The sequence below is a fragment of the Pristis pectinata genome, chromosome 29, assembly GCF_009764475.1.
Source record: "Pristis pectinata isolate sPriPec2 chromosome 29, sPriPec2.1.pri, whole genome shotgun sequence".
NCBI lineage: Eukaryota > Metazoa > Chordata > Chondrichthyes > Rhinopristiformes > Pristidae > Pristis > Pristis pectinata.
The window spans coordinates 14,085,116-14,104,505 of NC_067433.1; the positions used below are offsets into that span (position 1 = coordinate 14,085,116).

General features: G+C 40.4%; 1 protein-coding gene across 1 annotated transcript in view; it reads right to left on the minus strand.

Annotated features, from left to right (window-relative positions):
- Nucleotides 1-6,590: 6,590 nt before the first annotated feature.
- Nucleotides 6,591-19,390, minus strand: part of LOC127584242 (phosphatidate cytidylyltransferase 2-like) — a 40,616-nt gene continuing 27,816 nt past the window's right edge. The window contains 6 exon segments of the mRNA XM_052040878.1: nucleotides 6,591-13,433; nucleotides 14,801-14,904; nucleotides 17,885-18,004; nucleotides 18,208-18,285; nucleotides 18,287-18,330; nucleotides 18,333-18,360. Coding sequence (XP_051896838.1) covers nucleotides 13,310-13,433; nucleotides 14,801-14,904; nucleotides 17,885-18,004; nucleotides 18,208-18,285; nucleotides 18,287-18,330; nucleotides 18,333-18,360 — 498 coding nt within the window. The 3' untranslated portion in view covers nucleotides 6,591-13,309.

A 19,390-nucleotide genomic window follows, 5' to 3' on the forward strand; every position in this document is an offset into this window, starting at 1 on the left:
TCCTCTCATCCCATCTCCTCTCCTCCCCTCCCCCATCCTTTATTCCATGGTCCACTGCCCTCTCCTACTGGATTCCTCCTTCTTCAGTCCTGGGCCTCTTCTACCTGTCACCTCTCAGCTTATTACATCTTCCCCCTCCCCCACTCACCTACCTTCCCCCCCTCACCTGAACTCACCTGTCCCCTGCCTGCGTGTGCTCCTCCCCCTCCCCCCCACCTTCTTATTCTGGCTTCTGCCCTCTTCCCTTCCAGTCCTGATGAAGGGTCTCGGCCTGAAACGTCGACTGTTTATTTCCCTCCATGGATGCTGCCTGACTTGCTGAGTTCCTTCAGCAGTTTTTGTGTATTGCTTCAGATTCCAGCATCTGCAGAATTTCGTGTGTCTCTGTTTTGCATTAAGTTGTGCTGCATTGCCTCGATTTACATTTTATTGAATAGTTTTGAGCACTTTCAGCCATGTTACATTAAATCCAAGTGGACATAGATTCCAGTCAGGACAATGAAAGGTCAAGGAAAGGGGACTTGTTTCCTTTGATGAGGAAGAGCCTTCCCGCTGAATTAGTTTAGCATTCAATCTTATGAAAAAAATTAAATTTAAAATAACACTAGGCAAATTATTCATGGTGGTTCACAATTTAAATATTAGGGGGATAGCGTTAAAAGTTTTGAATTGCTTCCACCCTTATATCATTGATTGTGAGGTTACATAGAATTGCATACAGTGTGCAGGGCAGAATGTGGCTCAACTGGTCCATGTTGGTGGCATGTTCCATACAGGGATCTTCACCTCATCCTGACAGCAGAATCTATTCCTTTCTTTGTCATGTGCTTACATAAATTACCCTTAAATATATCGATGCTATTCACCTCAACTATACATAGTGGGACTGAGTTCCATGTTCCAACATGTTCCACGATGGAACCCATACGACACCTCAGTCTCCAATGATCTCCACTGCTTTGTTCTGAAGTATCTGCCACCCCGAAAGGCATTCGAGAAGTGGCCGTCCACACAAATACCAGGGTAAAATGATTTTTCCTGTTGTAATAAGTCATGGCCCCCAGCTTGGACCTCCAAAAATGTAAACATCTTCCCAATGTTATAACCTTTCATGATTTTAAAGACTTCTATTAGATCACTGCTTTAGCTCTTCTCTTTTCTTGAGAAAAGAGCCCCAGCTGATTCAGTTTTCTTTTAGGTATAACCTCTCTGGCGTCATCTTTGTAAATCTTTTTGCTCCTTCTCCAGTGCCCGTATATTTTCCTTAACATTTGGCTGTGAAATGAATTACCAGAGAAGGCTATTACAGTGGAGACTTTCAGTATCAAAAATGGAGAGTTTTTTGTCATTAAAAACCAATCCAGTTCATCACCATGCTGACCTGATCTGGTTTATATGTGACTCCACACCCACAACCTTGACTGGCCTCCAAAATGGCCCATTAGGCTTCACTTAAAATGCTGTCAGGATCGCAGTGCATCACACGACGTATAGTTCTCTCTCTGTGCCCAGCAAGTTTCATTTTTCATGTGTGGTGGCAGAGAAATGCAATGGAAAACAAAATACTTTGTTATCAGACTAGATGCTGGTTCCACCTCCAACTTACATTTATTTATTGGTCAGCACCATCTAGTGGTGCTTTTTGGGTTCTGTGTTCCAGAGCATTCTTCTCAGGCAGGGCTGACCTGCTTTTTCAAGGAGTGGAAAATGTCTGCATGTGTCTTTTAATGTGGGCTGGCCGTTGCAGGACAAGGTCTTGGTCCAATAGCATGAAGGTCCAAGAGAACTGGAGACTGCATTGACACGTGCGTGGTCACACGCACAATTGCCGAGATTCTTTCATGAGGACACAAACACACATCTTGTCTACACTCTTGGCCTCCTTCCCTCAGCCTCCCAGCTAATTTCCTTCCTTTATTCACTCCTTTTCTTAATTACTCCTCTCGCAATACCTCCCTAGGCACGGTAGTGTAGAGGTTAGCGTAACGCTATTACAGCGCCAGCGACCCAGGTTCAATTGCCATCGCTGTCTATAAGGAGTTTGTACGTTCTCCCCGTGTCTGTGTGGGTTTCCTCTGAGTGCTCCAGTTTCCACCCACATTCCAAAGATGTACGGGTTAGGAAGTTGTGGGCATGCTATGTTGGTGCCGGAAGCGTGGCGACACTTGAGGGCTGCCCCCAGAACACTCTACGCAAAAGATGCATTTCACTGTGTGTTTCGATGTACATGTGACTAATAAAGAAATCTTATCTGATCTTATCTTCACATTCCTACTCTCCCATTTCTTCTAAGCTTCCTCCCCCTTTACATTTTCCCTCTCCCCACCGCCCACAACACACTCCAGGCACTTTCCACTTGCCAAATCCCAAGGTGAAACTAACCTGTCCTCAGCCTCTCTTGAGGCCGTTCCCCATTCGCCTTCCCCCTGCCCCAATCCGATGGCCCCAACCCATTCTCGTCCACCTTTAGTCACCAGTACACCAACAACCTCTGAAGAAGAGCACAGTGATAGAGGAAATAAACCTTGAGTGTTCTGGAGATTTTTCAGAAGTCTCTGTAAACACGGTGTGAAATTGAAACAAGTCAAATGCATTCTAGCGTCTACAGACTGCAGTTGTTTGATGTAGAAGGATAAGCAGCTCAAGGGGTTTGGAAATTGGCAACAGCAATAACAAGCTCAAATCTTAGAAGGTTGTTGAAGGAGGGAAGGAATTCCATAATGTTGAGTGTTGGGAAAGACGTTCCAAGTATTAGAGTTGGAGGAGCATTGCAGGAGAAAAGACAAGTTCAGAACCAAAAGCAACAGGACGGATTGAGATATTTTGGATAAAATCAAAATGTTGCCAATAAAAGAGTAAGAAGTAAGGTTGAGAGTAAGGTTATGCCTGCAGACATCTATCATCCTTATTAATTATCATGTGAGCATCCAACTCAATATCCATTATTTCAGCGCTGTACAATAAACCTAGCTGAGACAGACTACAAATTAGGGATATAGGTTGGCAATCCTCCATGGAGGATAAATATTCTGGAAGCCTTTACAGAGGTTGCTATATGACCAGGGATGAGACTCAATGTTTAGAAAAGATTAGCAAAAGAGATAAGGAGTGTTAGTATCCCTGATATTAAAGAAAGGGGCAACAGGCCCTGGAGAGGAAGAATCTTGGGCTCACCAAGTCAAGAAGAGAAGAACAGTTTGGGTGGAGGTAAGAGACAGACGGCAGAAAACATTAGTGGGAGTTGTCTTAGGCCCCCAAGTTGTATTGGTAATGTAGGGAATGGTATAAATCAGGATATTGGAGGGGTATGTAATAAGGGTAAATCAATAATCATGGGGCCCTTTACATATAGATTGAGTAAAATTGAGATGTAATAATATGGAGGATGAATTTGTGGAATATAAAGTAGTTTTTTTAGATCAGTTGTGTTGAGAACAATGAGAAAACAGACTATATTAGATCTAGTACTGTTAATGAGAAAGGATTAATTGATGATCTGGTTAGTTAAGAAGCATTTAGGGAACGATTGAAAAGTATTAGTTCAATTGGAAATTAGGATCACAAATCTAAATAAATCAAAACTACGAAGGCAGAGGCATGAGCTGGCCATGATAGTCTGGGAAACTACATAGAAAATTGTGACTAAACAAGCACTAGTTAACATTTATAGAAATTAATACATGGTTTTAAAGTAATATATATCCTTCATAAGCAAGTAAACAGAAAAAGTGGTCCAGCTAGAAGTTAAAGATAGATCAAAGGTAAAGGCATTTAATGTTGCCATTAAAACAGTAAGCCTGAGGATTGAGAAAAGTTCAGAATTCAGCAAAGGAGGACCAACATAGTAATAAGAGAAGTACAAAAGACATAGCAAGAAATATGAAAGCAGACTGTAAGAGCTTGTGTAGCTATGTAAATAGGAAAATATTAGCTAAAATAAATGTGGGTCATTTACAGATTGAGAAAATGTAATATTCACAAGCTTGCAAATGATACGAGGTTAGGTGGCTGTGTGGGCTCCCAGGAGGATGCAGCGTGCTTCAGAGGAAAATAGGCAGGTTAAGTGAATGGACTGATGAAATGTGACATGGTAGAACGTGAGGTAGACAACATTGAAAGGAAATGGATATGAGACTAAAAGATTTTGGAGTTCAGGGGGACCTGGGTGTCCATATACATAAATTACTTAAAGTAAACATGCAGTTTCAGCAAATAACTAGAAAACCAAACAGTATGTGGCATTTATTGTGAGAGGATTTGAATACAAGAGATGCATTGCTCTGATCATATAGTGAATCAAGGTGAGACACCACTCTGGAATATTGTGTGCAGGCTCTGTACTCCCAATGTAATATACTTACGAAAAAGGGTGTGTCACATAGTCCTTGAGGTGTACAGCACAGGAAAGGGCCCTTTGGATCACTACATCATCAGAACAGTACAGCACAGGACAGGCCTTCGGCCCATAATGTTGTGCCAACATAGCTAATCCCTCCTACCAACAGAATTGTCCATATCCCTTCATTTTCCTCTCATTCATTGTGCCCATCCAAGCCCCTCTTAAAAGCCCCCATGCTAACCTTTTTTGCCCATCTACACATCCCATTTGCTCACATTAGAACCATATCCTTCTATGCCTTTCCTATTTTGAGTGGTCTAATTGCCTCTTAACATAGTGATTGTACCTGTTTTCCCCAAACCACCCTCCTCTGGCAGCACGTCCCAGATATCAACTACTCTCTATGCAAAAATGTACCCCTCAGATCCCCTTTAGAACTCCTTCTCTCACAAACCTATATCCTCTTGTTTTTGATACTCTTACCATGAAGGAAAGAAGCTCTTGACTATCTACCCTATCTCTGCCCCTCATAATCTGGTATACTTGTATCAGGTCATCCCTTAGCTTCCTTCACTCCAGGGAAAACAAGCCCAGCCTATTCAATCTCTCCCTATAACTAAAATCCTCTGATCCAGGCAACATCCTGATGAATCTCTGCACTCTCTCTCCAGCACAACCACATCCCTTTTGACAATTGTAACTCCACATAATACTCCAAGTGTTATCTAACCAGAGTGTACTGAAGATTTGCCAGATTGATTCCTGGAACGAAGGATTTGTCGTATGAGCAGAGATTAAGCAGCCTGGCTATAAAAGTATAGAAGAATGAGAGGAGGTATTATTGAAAATACAACGTTTTTGAGGCTTGATCTGGTACATGTTTTATACTTCCTCCAGCTGGGGTGCTGAGAACCAGGGATTACAGTCTCAATAATAAGGGGAAAGCTATTCAAGAGATGAGAAGAAAATTTCTCCACTCAGGGTGGTGAATCTTTGGAATTGTCAGTCCAAGAGGGCTGTGGAAGCTCAGTGCTGATATATATTCAGGCAGCGATTGGTAAGTTTTTAGATATCAAAGGAAAAAGCTTAGTGGAGGAAAATGGTGCCAGAGGTAAAAGGATCAGCCATGATCTTTTGAATGGCAAGAGCAGTACAAGTAGCCAAATAGCCTACTCCTGCTTCATTTCTTTGTGTTATGTTCTTATTGTCCTGAAGTTATTAGGAATTAGTAACCCAGGGATATAAAATTTGTCTGGAGCTGCAGTACCAAACCTGTGGTAATATATCTGCCCATTACCATCTGATATTTAACTCCATTCATGATTGTTATGTGTTTAATATTGCACAACCATCTGAAATTAATTTTCATCCCTAATCTCCAGTAATACTGTAGTGCATTGTAATGCACTGCTCTAAGAAAATGCCCCTTTTAGAGAAAATCTGACATCCAATTGGTAAACCAAGATTAATCCACCTTCCACTTACAGGCAGCACACTGTGTGGTCATGTCAGACAAAGCAATAACAGTTTGCCACATGATGACACTTCCAGGAATATATTCAACCACGGTTGGAATCTCTGAGAATGTGACAAATGTCTCATGGTGGTGGGGATAGGTGAGTAGTCCATGAATCCTAACTTCTACTCTTTTCAATTCCATTAAAGTATTGTCATAGGCTCTGAAATGAGGAAGAAAATGCTTAATCTTCAAGTGTACCCTTATGCTTAGTAGTTATAAAATCTTACTACGATAAATAACTGCAGACTATTGAGGGTGAAAACTGAAATAATTACTAGAAAATGGTTGAATCACAGATCAGTTTTTGCAACAAGAGCAAAATGTGAAATTTCAGTAGCTGCAATGCTGTTAGACTTCTGTTTCAGCATCCTCATGGACTATTTTTAATTCTCTTAAAACCCATTGTATAACAGCTTTTTAATTATTAAACCATATCTTTACGTTGTGGCCATTGCTGACAGAATTGTTATTTAGTGCCCATCCTAACTGCAATAAAAAGGCAGCTGTAGATTTTAAAAGAACTGCAACTTATTCTTTCATCATTTGTTATAACCAGAGGCGCTTGCTAGGTTACGTGTAGGTTACTTGGACAATAAGAGACAGTGTTGTGGTAACGGAGTCACAGAGAAGAGACCAGGTAATATTTCCTTCTCTAAAGTTCGTAAGTAAACTGGTTATCTACAAGCTTACAGCTTCATGGTCAAAAAGAATGAATGACAGCTTTGTCATTTAATAAGTTTCTTTTTATTTGGAACATATATAAATAATGTGTAAATAATGTGTAGACTTTAACACCATCAAATATACACATACGTGTGTTAGCGCATCCCTGTGTACACTATATATGCACATGCACATACACACAAACACACAAGTTGAAATGTTCAATACAAATACAGACATGTACAGTAACACATGGTAGGTTTCACTTGAACTGAATGTTTTATATTTCACACAGATAGACATATAGCATTAATAAAATAAGCAACTTACTCAACCACATTACCTAAATAAGTGTGTGCATTAGTCTGTGCTGTAATCTAATCCAAAAGAAATGCTGTGTCTAGCCTTCAAGAGGCTTCAACATTATTGCAGCTTCCTTCATTTTAATTCATTAAATATGCAGAACTGTTACATTTCTGAATGAGGTTCTCTTGGGCAAGTGTATAAGCTCGCATTTCATATTAGAAATTCAGCTTTAGTGCCTTGATAGGTGAAAATAAATCAGTCATCTTAAGTGGAATAACACATTCTATGAAGATCATTCACCTGCTCTGACCTCTACAGCATTTGTACTTCACCCAGTTTTTGGCACTCCATACATCTCTATCAGTCTACAAAACTCCTCTCTCAGGTTTCTATTTATATGGCAGCTCTTGTAACACACAACCTTATGCTCTGCACATGTTTTGTACTTGGGCCATTGACTTCACTGTGTGGAAAATAGAGTGCAAATTGTACATGATAGATGGTCTATTTTGGCATCTTAGCATCAATCAAGGCATTCCGACAATGAATTTATTATAATTATCTATTTGATTAATGCAGGTGTTTAAAGCTTGAGAATTCTTTGATTTTTTTTAATAAAAAATTAAAATTTTCTAATTTGACAAAATTTGTTGAATTCAATGTTTTTGATGGCACACAGTTTAGCATCCAGTAATGTGAAATGCCATAATACAAACTAGAATCCTATTTGGTTCAATTCTCAACTGTGCCATGGCAAAATGTAGTTCTTCCAGCAGGAGGCAGCAAAGAGTACGGCTTTTCACTTAATTGATGTCAGCTGGAGAGGCACACTTGAATCCAGAGGCATCCGCCTCAGCAGATAAAGCAACTATTTTAAATAAGAGAAATCACATCCAAAAAATATCCTCAGGAAATATTCAAGCTGGAAGAAAAATCTGCATCAGCATTTTTATTTGGGTCTCAGCTCAAAGCATTCCAGCTTGTTTTGGAACAGGCTTTAATTCTAACCTACGCATGCTTGGGAGTCAGAACTAGGAAATCTATTCAGTATATGCACTCTCAGGCCTGGATCAAAAATAAAGCAATATTTCCCTCAATAATGCATTAGAAGGCACTTCATATTATTCCAGAGCTCTGTTACTATTTCCCCTGCGTGTTGCCCCTTCTATCTCTCTATGCATTAGCTTTATACACGACTTTCGACTGCTGCAAACAAGGTCTCAGGTCCTCAGACATAACAAAATGTCATTTTGTATTTTTTTTAAGTCACATTGGTTAACATATTTTGAGCTATTACAGCACGTTAACATTTATTTTAAAATATTGCAAAATGCAATAATTGGTTTCTGCACTAACTTTAAAACTATATCAACCAGCAGACCCAGATTTTAGATGTCTAAAAAATTAAGTACCCATACATCCCCAGAGTGTAAAAATAGGAGTTGGGTCTGGCTGTACTTTGTGCTACTAAATCCAGGCAAGGAGCAGAAAGTTGAACCTCTGAGGTCAGACACAGCACTTACTCACGAGGTTTTAATCTAATGATTTTGTACAACAGTGCGTGGACATTGTTTAAAGAATAAAAACGTCTCAGAACTTCCACAAAAGACACCTTGCATGACAAAAATTTCAATTAATATGGTTCTTGAAAGCATCCTCACACCCAACACCTTCATAGATTTAATTTTATTTTTGGAAATATCCCCTGTGAATTAAAAAAACATTTGTGACTGCTTTCTGAGTCTCATTAGCATCTCTAATACCTTGAGGTGGGGAGGGGCTAGAAATAGCATTTCTGCGAGGCACAGGGCCTCTTCTGCAGGTACCACAAGTTGCAGTGAGGAAGAGTTTCAGATGTTGCACTGAAATGCACATCAACTATTATATTTACTGCAGGTCCATGTATAAGCTTGTGCATATCCCCTACACAACTCACTTGCATATCCCTCCATGGCAGTCACAGCAAGAGCACTTAATGCCCCCTTCTCCTTGGATAACCCCTGCACAAGGCTCAGAGAAACAGCAACTATCAAGGTCTCATACCTCTGCAACCCCATAATGAAGCTTTCAACCAAATCTCTCCCAATTTCCATTTTTCAGTGTTTCTGATGCAGTGTTTTGAATTTAGGCTTTTCCAATGTAAAAAAAAGTTCCAAAAATCTACTCAGCTATCCTACCAAGGCATTAAATGTTTAGTTTACGCTGGGGACAGCAATTTCATGTAATGGTATTAAGTATTTGTGCACTATTATTCAAGACTAAAGGATACTTTGGCACAAAATATACTCCCTTAGAACGAACTCAGATCCCTCAATAAAACTGGGACACCTTTCAGGAGAAAACTTTTAATATGTTAAAGGGATTATCATTATCTCAGAAGCTTTGGGTGTCATTTTAATACAACACATCCTAAAATGACAGCCCATCTTTGAGAGGCACCTTTAACACTTGCTCATTTGCACATGTTCATTGATGCTGTTCAAACTGCTACTCCTGCAAGGTAACAGCCACAGACTGGTTTTCAGAACATTATTCGGTCGGAGTTGGAATCATGTCCCAAATACACTTTTTCCGAATTTCAATATTCTAAATACCCAGTGCAAACATGTATATTGTTGCAGAGCTGTGGCATATAATAGTCTGATTCAACAAAGACTTATGGGAATATGTTTCAAAGAGATGCACTTTTCGTAACAGAACAGATAACATTTGTAATAAATGTCCTTCATCAAGCTGATTAAAAAGTTGAATTACTTTGTGCATCACTGATTTTTCAGCTGACTTTTTCTGTTAAAAAATAGATTCTTTCTCAGCTGTTTTAAATACTAATTTTAATAGGTGTCACTACTTCACAGGCTTATGTAATTAAATTAAATACAAACCTTTGCAAAACCGTGTACTGTCTGGCAATATTCAAACAATCAGAAAAGTAAACAGTAGAAACATTATTAATTCACAGTATACAAAAGTAACCCGAACTATCAAAATTTTATGCTGAATAAATTTGTGTATTACAGATACTTTACTGTTACCTTCATAGGCCTATAGTGAAACATGAAAGGTTGTTGCAACATGTGGGGCTGTACAGTGCGGCACAGATGAAATTATTTATTCAAGTTGGTAAGGAGAAAACATGGCAGAGAATTTGTATAATGCTCATCAGATCAGCACAGGCAATGCTGATATATTAACCAAGACTGCTCCTATTCCTTGACGCCTCTCCCGTGTAGTGATGAGAATTGGCTTCAGTGTACAAATGCCAAGGAACACTGAGAAATCTCCAGGTTGGCGATCTCAAGAATTTTATTTGACACTTTCTACTATCTGAGGATTTTTAGAACGTGGAATGAGGGTGGGGAGTTGTGGGGAAGACATTTGTCTTTGGCTGGCAGCAAGAAATAGGTGACTGAGAATACAGGCAGTCACTTATACTCACCTCCACACGTTGAAGTCAATAGACCCAAACACTGAAAGGTGAGTACAACGGGCCAATTATGCTTTGTAAAAGTTTCTCCCACTTGAATGTTTGCCAGCGTCTCTTACAGAACTTTCTGAACATTTATAATCTTTACTAGCCCTGCTTGAAATTGTCACAAAGATGCTGAATTGAATTAAATTAAATTAGGCCAAACTAACCTTGGTCAGTTACATAAATCAGAATAGATTGAAAAGAGAGTTTGAGAACTAGAAAGGCAGTTGGTCACTCTGAAGACCAATTCATCATTCCTTCCTTAGCCAGGCACCTAACTTCAAGATAATGAAACTGCAGTGACATAGATAGCTCTGTTAATGTGGTTTAAAGACATACTGAGGATGAACCCTGCTTCAGTATTTCTTAATTCCACAAATGAATGGTCTGCGCTGCTGGCCTTTAAGAAACCTGAGAAGCAAAGCCTCTGCTTTTGTGAGGCTCAGCCAGTAATTAGTCACCTCTTTTCACTGCCACACTCCATGCCATCACCGTTATAACAACCCAAAGTAACTTCTTCAATTCCAAGTGCATCAATTTCAAAGTTGGACATCTCCAAATGAATGAAGTTAGTGGCTATCTTTCCCTATGAAATTTCTCAAATGAGTTTAAAAAAGCTTCTCAGTAACAACACACCAGACTGAGACAATTCCTGAGTTCTTTTCATTCTTGTCCTGTCATTATATATTGTCTCTACCAAATCCACTCTTGGCAGAAAGCTATCTCACTTTGTCCTGCAGCAGAGGAAGAAACCTTGATGGCACATCGTGCCTCTGGTGCAGTATCTGGGGGTCTTTGACAGCTGCACTCAGTGATTCATAGTACTTTTCTACACACATTCCTTTTCTCTCTCTCTCTCTCTCTCTCTCCCCTTCCATGCCCAGCAAACAGTGCAGCAGGACAACTAATAATAATGCTGGAATGAAGGCTAAAAAGAGTGAAGATAAAACAAGTAGAAGATGGTAATTAGTGGCACAGTATGGTCTCCCTTCTCTACCAACTAAACATAGTACAGAGAATGAACTGTGTAATGAAGAAGATTTCACAGCAGGTCAATGTTCACTCTTAAGGTACCTATACTTAATCATAGAGATGTATCCTCTCCACTGTTTACATAAGGATTGTCAACACAACAGCTATCTGTAAAATTTTTATAGCATCAACTACTAATCATTCCAGTGACCCTATGGGTGATACCGACCATTAGCTATTGACAAACGTTAGGGGTACTTTAAATCTTGAGCAGGGAATTAAATGTGAACACTAGCAGGGCAGATAACTGAAGAATAATACTTAGGTTAGGAAAACATTCAACTCTTAAGTTTTGTTGGAAATATTGATGAAATAATCATTTGCACATTTTCCCTGAATTATTGAGCATTCTTCTATCCCTCAGGTTTTATACTAGAGTCGATGAGTAACATTCTAAGCCACAGTCCTAGTCACTAAGTGAGATTTTCCACATTAGAACCTAATGACAGTAGCAGTCTTTTGGCACTATACAGTCCTTAAGATGCTCCTGAGAAATGACCTTCACGCCCTCCCCACCGTTACCTTTTGCTGTCATGAGTATTAGCAAACAGTAGCTGGCCTGGTTCGCACTCATGCAGCCCGGCCTCATTTCCATCATCACCCCATCCCCAGCACAGATACAAGCTGCCTCCACTGATCTGACTAGGTTGATTGACAGAGACAATATGATTAATCCCGCTTTCAATTAGCTGGGAGAACGGTAAATCTGCTGGGCCATTTGTTTGTTACCCAGTATGTCTGAGTGAACACTTGGGGAGGTGAGGTGAGGGCTGGAGGAGGGGATGAGGAATGGAAAGAGGAGGACAACAAAAAAAGCAGGCTTCATAGTGATTCCCCATGTAACTGAATAGGTTGCAGATGCCATTTATTCAAAGAGCAGCCACCTGGTTGAGACACCAGAGGTCATCTGCATTCCTTGAAATTACACTCCCAATATAAATCATTGACGTGAAGTGGCTTGAAATCACAATGCAATTGAATGACCTCACATAAAACAGATAAGATTACAGGTTATTATCTAAATAATACTTGAGTGCACATATTTTTTTTAGATTAAATACATTTGTAAAAGCTAAGATTTTCCTTTCTAAGTGATAGGGACACCAGGTTCTGTTAAATGGAGATGCTAGTCTCAAAAGTACCACACCACCCATTTCAAAAGAAAGGCAAAGTCTTACGCAGTGTTACAATACCATTTAAGTTGCAAGTTGAATAAGTTGCAATAAATGACATGTATCTAGGGCACATTGTTCCTCCCCTAAATCTGACTTTGATAACCACTGCAAGCTCTCCTGCGTGCAAATGCTACTTATTTCTTTTTCTACTAGACTCCTCTATTTCCTAAAATACAGCCAGTGTTAACGTCATATTCTAAGCTCCTTCAGCTGGCTCAAGAAGCCCTATGAATGCAAATGTAAAACAGCAGGTTCTTCACAAACTACATGGTCAAAGCTAGACCAAATACTACATCTACTCCACCCTAAAGCATACATTTGAGCTGAGGAACAAATAAACCATGGAAAATCAGTTGGACTTTTAACATGAGACTCCTGCACTGGTGTAGAACAGGCTTGCATTGGGATTCAACTGGACTAAAACCCATGACTTATACAGAGTTCAGAGTTAGCCTCCCAATCTCTCACTGCAGACAACAATGGGAAGTCATTTAAAACAAAAATAAAACCTCTGTGTTACTTTAATGGTTAATCATGGGCTAGGCACATCAGTGGCCACTACAGCATTACACCTTCTACTGATGAGCTAAGGGCCCATGATTAAACATATTGCTTCTTATTAATTCCATCAACCAGTGTGCGAATAAAGAATGCTTTGCTTGGCATCTGAAGGAGTCTGGACCACTCAGTTACATATGGAAATTCATGTTAGGATAGTTTGGACGCACTGAGTTTGAGAGAAAGGTCACTGGCTGGACTCTTTCCTGAAGCTTTTCACTGCAACCACTTCACTGAATCCCCCAGTCCTATGCCCCAGCAGGCAGCATGCCTTTCTGGATCAGATTGGCTTTCAGGTTCTTGTATATCTGTAGCTGCTGGTCCAAGCGGAGAGCCAGCAATTGCTGCAGTAGTTTACTGGGATTCGGGCCCCTAAAAAGAACCAAAGAAACAGTTTAATACATTTTATGCTTTCCTTTCAAAGGAAATTCTTGCTGCTGCACACCCCTATTGGGAGAACATGGCCATTGAGAATAAAAGAAAGCCTTGCCATTTTTATGGTGCCTTTGTCTTTCACAATTCAAGAAGTACCAATGAAAAAATTTTGCAGTGCTGCCATGACTGTGATTTAGGAAACACAGCAGGCAAGTTGCATGCAACAAGCTCTCACAAACTGCATGTGATAGAACTAAGCAGTCTGCTTTTCAGGGACATTGATTTTAGGGTACATATTTCGGATGGCATCAAGGAGAATTGTCCTTGCTCTTACCCCCCCCACCGATTGTTACCGTACACTTGAGAAGATACATGGGGCCTTTGTTTAACATCTCACCCAAAACATAGATCCTCTGACAATGGCACCCCTCAGTCCTGCACTGGAATATCAACCTGAGTTTTATGTTCAAGTTCACGAAGCAAGACATGAAGCAGCAGCATTCTATTCACAGGAAAAAAGAGTCCCCAGTGACACTGAAGGTACTTGCGCTGGGAAGCAGCTTTTGGGCAAAGTCATCATCTTCCAATCACTTGTAGGCAAGGGTCACATTAAAGAACAGCAATGTTGCTTCTGATGGGCAAGTTTCACACCAAGGAGGGGAGTCAGGAACATTTCTTACCAAACATCTAGGCAAACTGCAAAAGAACTTCCATTTAAAAGCATCATTAATGCAGAGAAGAAAATTCACCATGATAAAATGACATTGCGCCAACAAAGAAGACCTTGCGCAAGGTTACACTGTTTCTTAAAGGAGAGGGAATGAGTGAAGCGCAAGGTTTAAGAAGGGATATTCTCGAACCTAGGCCTGAGAGAGGTGAAGGCATGGTTCCTATTGGTCTGGCACAGCCTCAGAATAAAGGGACATCCCTTTAAAACTGAGATGAGGAGGAATATCTTCAGCCAGAGGGTGGTGAATCTGTGGAATTTGTTGCCACAGAGGGCTGTGCAAGGCCAGCTCATTGGGTGTATTTAAGGCAGAGATTGATGGGTATTTGATTGGTAAAGGGGGATAAGGGTTATGGGGAGAAGGCAGGAGAATGGGGTTTTAAACAAAAAAGCCTGTGATGAATGGCGGAGCAGACTTGATGGGCCTAATGGCCTAATTCAGCTCCGAGTTCTGTGAAGAAGTACAAGGTTGGAGGAGGTATCATATGAATCTATGTAACTTGCATTCATGTTGCACCTTATCTTGAAAAGGCCTCACAGTTAATGAATTTATTTTTGGAAGATTCTGCATCAGAGAGCTAAGTGCTCCTCGTTGTTATAAGACGATGAAACGTCAGATTCAGTGAGCGGCGTTTACCTTATGAAGCTGGCAATGTAGACATTGACAAAGGTTGCCATGAGATACTGACAATCAAAGCGGTCCATAATCCCACCATGTCCAGGGATAGTGTCAGCAAAATCCTGGGAAGAGAAAAAATGAGTTTGTTCACAGGTTGGCACATTTTCCTCACTGTTACCAGCTATCTCTGTGGGAATAACAGGGCCATTTTGGAAATGTAAATAGATTACTGAAATTATTTTTCCAAATGTCAAAATTTCCATTTTAAATAATAAACTTGCCTTAAAAATAAGTTTCTGTGCAGAATTGCTATAGCAGCTTCACAGTTACAATCTAAGAATTTCAAAGTCTTTGCAAGACCCTTTCTTACAGGTGTGTCTTTGATCTTCTAAGTCGAGAGACTAGCTCCTCCATTTGGGTATGGAATTATCCCATGTCACCAGATTGAATGCTGATAACTCTAGGGCAATGTTTAAACATACTCTGTGAAAATCTCCTGATTTTCCACCTTTGCCAGCTCATCATTTATAAAAGGTTGGAAGTTGCTGAGTGCCCTCAGGAGAAACTGCACTCGGTGCCCAAGTAAATACTTCAAAGGCGCTTCATAAAATAAGGGGGAGTAGGCCATGTAGTCATTTGGGCCTGTTCTGCCATCCAGTTAGATCATGGCAGATCCTCTTCCTCTTTCCACCTGATCTCATTTTCTTAATTCCTTTGGTGTCAAAAAAATGTCAATCTCTCAGCTTGAATGTGACACAGAGGTTTAGTTTTTCATAAGAAAGAATCAGAACCCTCATTGAATGAATTTCTCTTCCCTTCAATCCTCGATGGCCCAACCCTTATTCTGAGTTTAAAACTCCTATGGCCAAAACAATTTGTGAAAGAAAAATAATCTCTTAAACCCTCCAGGAATTTTACGTTCCAATATAATGATCTAACTCCAGAGTTTACGAAGTGTTCCTTGATTCAAAACTAAAACTGGAGCTACAGAGGAACAGGGTCAGGTGCATATACAGGGTCAGGTATGTTAAATGATCAATAACCAACTAGCAAGGCTGAATATTACAAAATAACAAAATGATGAGAAGGAATGCAAAGCATTTAGTGAGAACTCGTACTAAACAAGCCCATTGTCTTTACTGGCATGCTTATAAACAACGAAACACTGAAACCTTCCAACTGCTAATTTACTAAAGTTCAGGAAAAATAATAATAAAAAAAAGACAGGAAATCACATTTTTGAACTTAGGCTAACTTTTTGCGTCAGTTATCAAAGGGAATGATTTAACCCCACAAATTGTTTCTGATTGAAACACCCCTCGTTAAAAATAATTATCATGTCATTTGACATGTTCCTGAAGACCCCTCCCCCTGCTCCTCATTTTCCTCGACTAATTGTCATCTGGAGCAGGAAATGTGACAGACTTAATCCTCTCACCCTTCTGCTCTACAAATGCAAGCTGAAAGGGCATAACAACAACCCAGCAACAATTCTCCCTCCAGTGCCTCCACCACTCCTCACGGTCTGCAGTTTGGAGTATTTTAACATAGAAACACCATAGCACAGTACAGGCCCTTCAGCCCATCAATGTTGTGCCAACATTTTATCCTGCTCTAAGAATCTACCTAACCCTTCCTCCCACATAGCTCCCCGTTTCTCTATCATTCATGTGTCTATATAAGTCTCTTATATGTCCCTAATGTATCTGCCCCACAACCTCTGCCAGCGGTGCATTCCACACACCCACCACTTTCTGTGTAAAAAAAAACTTACCTCTGACCTCCCCCTTAAAATCTCCAATCACCTTAAAAATTATGTCCCCTCGTGTTAGCCATTGTCACCCTGGGAAAAAGTCTCTGACTGTCCACCCGATTCATGCCTCTCATCATCTTGTACACCTCTATCAAGTCAAGTCCTTCTCTCTAAAGAGAAAGCCCTAGCTCACTTCAACCTATCCTCATAAGACATGCTCTCCAATCCAGGCCAACATCCTGGTAAAATCTCCTCTGCACCCTGTCTGAAGCTTCCACATCCTTTCTATAATGAGGCGATCAGAACTGACACACAATACTCCAAGTGTGGTCTGACCAAGTTCTATAGAGCTGCAACATCACCTCACGGCCCTTGAACTCAATACCCCGACTAATGAAGGCCAACGCTCCATACGCCTTCCTAACAACCCTGTCGACCTGCGTGGCAACCTTGAGGGATCTATGGACGTGGACCCCAAGATCCCTCTGTTCTTCCACACTTGAAAAGGAAAAAATATACAGAAAGAGCAACTTGGAGGAGTGGGCTGAACAGAAAAGGATGACCATGTTGCCTCCTCCTCCTGTTGCTCAGCTACTTGCTACGTAGCCAGTGCCAATGGCTATCCTTTTGCGTTGATGGGATTGTGCAATATACGACAGACCTTTATGAAGCCTGGAACCCACTCTACCTAGTACTACAGGGAAGTGAAGTCAATGTTTTCAGCATGCCGTCAGTCTGATCTTTCACAACTCTTGTGTCAGCATAGTTTCTCATTAGGTGCATATATGTGTGTGGGTTGAAATAATGGAAAGTACCTCAAACTGCCAGAGGAAATGAACCACAGGAGGTGATGATACAGCACTAAGTGAGGGTTGTGAATTCTTGCCGATAATACACGTTCAACCACTTGGTTTGGATTGGACTGTTGAGTATTGAAAGTAAACTGACATAGTGACCTGCTCTCCATACTTACAACTGACTTAGTTGCACTTGCTAACATTTTCACCAAGAGAGCATTGTATGATTCGGGGCTGACACAAAAGGCACAATTTTGGTCCCAAAACAATATTCTTCTGATCATAATTTCAGATACAGTGTTTCCAAAGAAAACTTTATATAGTGTCTAATGTCCCAGAAACGTGACACCCAATTTGTGCACAACTAGCTCCCACAGAAATCAAATGCGATAACCACAAGATTATCTGTAAAAGTAATGTTGACTGATGGATAAATGCCAGCCACGTCACGGGGGATGACAACCCTACTCTCCTTTGAAATGATGCCATGGATTCTCTTGCACCCACCCTTTCTTCTCCAACATCTGCCACCTGGCATGTGATGAAAAATACCTTGATCTTGAATGCTCTCTTGAAGCCGCTGGCGAAGAATCCTCCAAATGGACTGATTAGTGATGCAAAAGTAGAAAGGGCAATGCTGTGAATCTGGAAGGGATACATTCGGATAGTCCGCTACAGAAATGAGACGAGAAGAAATGCAGTTAACTCATGGATATCAAGGTTTCCCACTGTAACTTTTGAAGGGTGATTTCTGAGCTTTTTTCACCCAGTCACACTGAGGAAATGGCAGGAATGTTTTTATTTTGTCCAGCTTGCACAACTCAGAAAGTCACTCCCTGAAACTTAATGAATATACAAAACCTTCAATGTCATACCCAGCCTATAATGGACTGAAGAACACCAGGGATTGTGTAATCTTGCAGCAGGAACAGCTCCGATGGTTCACACTCCACGCGTGAAACTGTTTGCCTCATTGTTGAACTCAACAGGGCAAACAAATATTTGTATCCTGACATCACGTAGGACAGCTGCATGAACAAGAAAGCAACGACTGAAAACAGCATGCCAGTGTGAGGTATAGGAAAGTACATTGATCAGTTCAATACCTCCCAAATGCTTTCCTGGGTGTTGATATTACTGTTAGTTTCAAGTCTGTTTTCTAGCTTCATTTGACATTGGCCTCACTTTATTGACAATAGATCATCTGACTGTAAACTTGTACCTGGAGTTATTTAACACTGATTGAGTTCTGACAAACATCTCCTGGTAAACGTCACCGCATGCCATCTTAAAGTAACACAGGGCAGAAGAACACTTAGCCCACTGCGCCCGTGTCGGCCCTTTGAAAGCTGTATCCAACTATTTCCATTCCCTTGCTCCTTCGCTGCAAAATTAATCCCCTTCAAGTATCTAACCAAACATCCTTTTGAATTCACTTCCACTAGTTTTTCAGCCATCAGATTTTGAAACATTATAATTGATCTATTTCTTTATTGTTGAATAATAAATAAATAAAAACAATGATCTTCTAACCTCACATTTGGTCCATTGCCAAGTATACAATATCCATATGACTTCTGTTCACTGATTTTCATAATTTTAAATTCCTTAGATCTTCGCACAATTCTGTTAAGCATCCGAAAAGTGTTCTCTGCTCTCAGTGCAGCATTGCAACTTCTCTCGTCCCGCCACACAACTGAAGTCCCTCACACCTGCTTTCATTCTGATAAATTTCCTCTGTGCCTTCTCCATAGGTCTGACATCCTTTGTAACGTCTTGTTCAGAATTATATATAGTACTAGCTCAACCAGTGTTTTATAAAGGTTGGGAAAATGCAAGTTAAATCCATACCTATTTCTTTCAGTAGTTCAGCATTTAGTTGGACAGTGCAATGCAACAATGTAGCAGCAGCTCAACTTCCCCTGTCTTTTTTTTACACTTAACCATCACATTAGACTGGAAGTGTTCCCTGTCAGCTATTCCTTATTACTTTATAATCCTTCATGATTTTGTGCACATTCTGTTATTAACCTTCATTGCTCTAAGAATAACTCACAG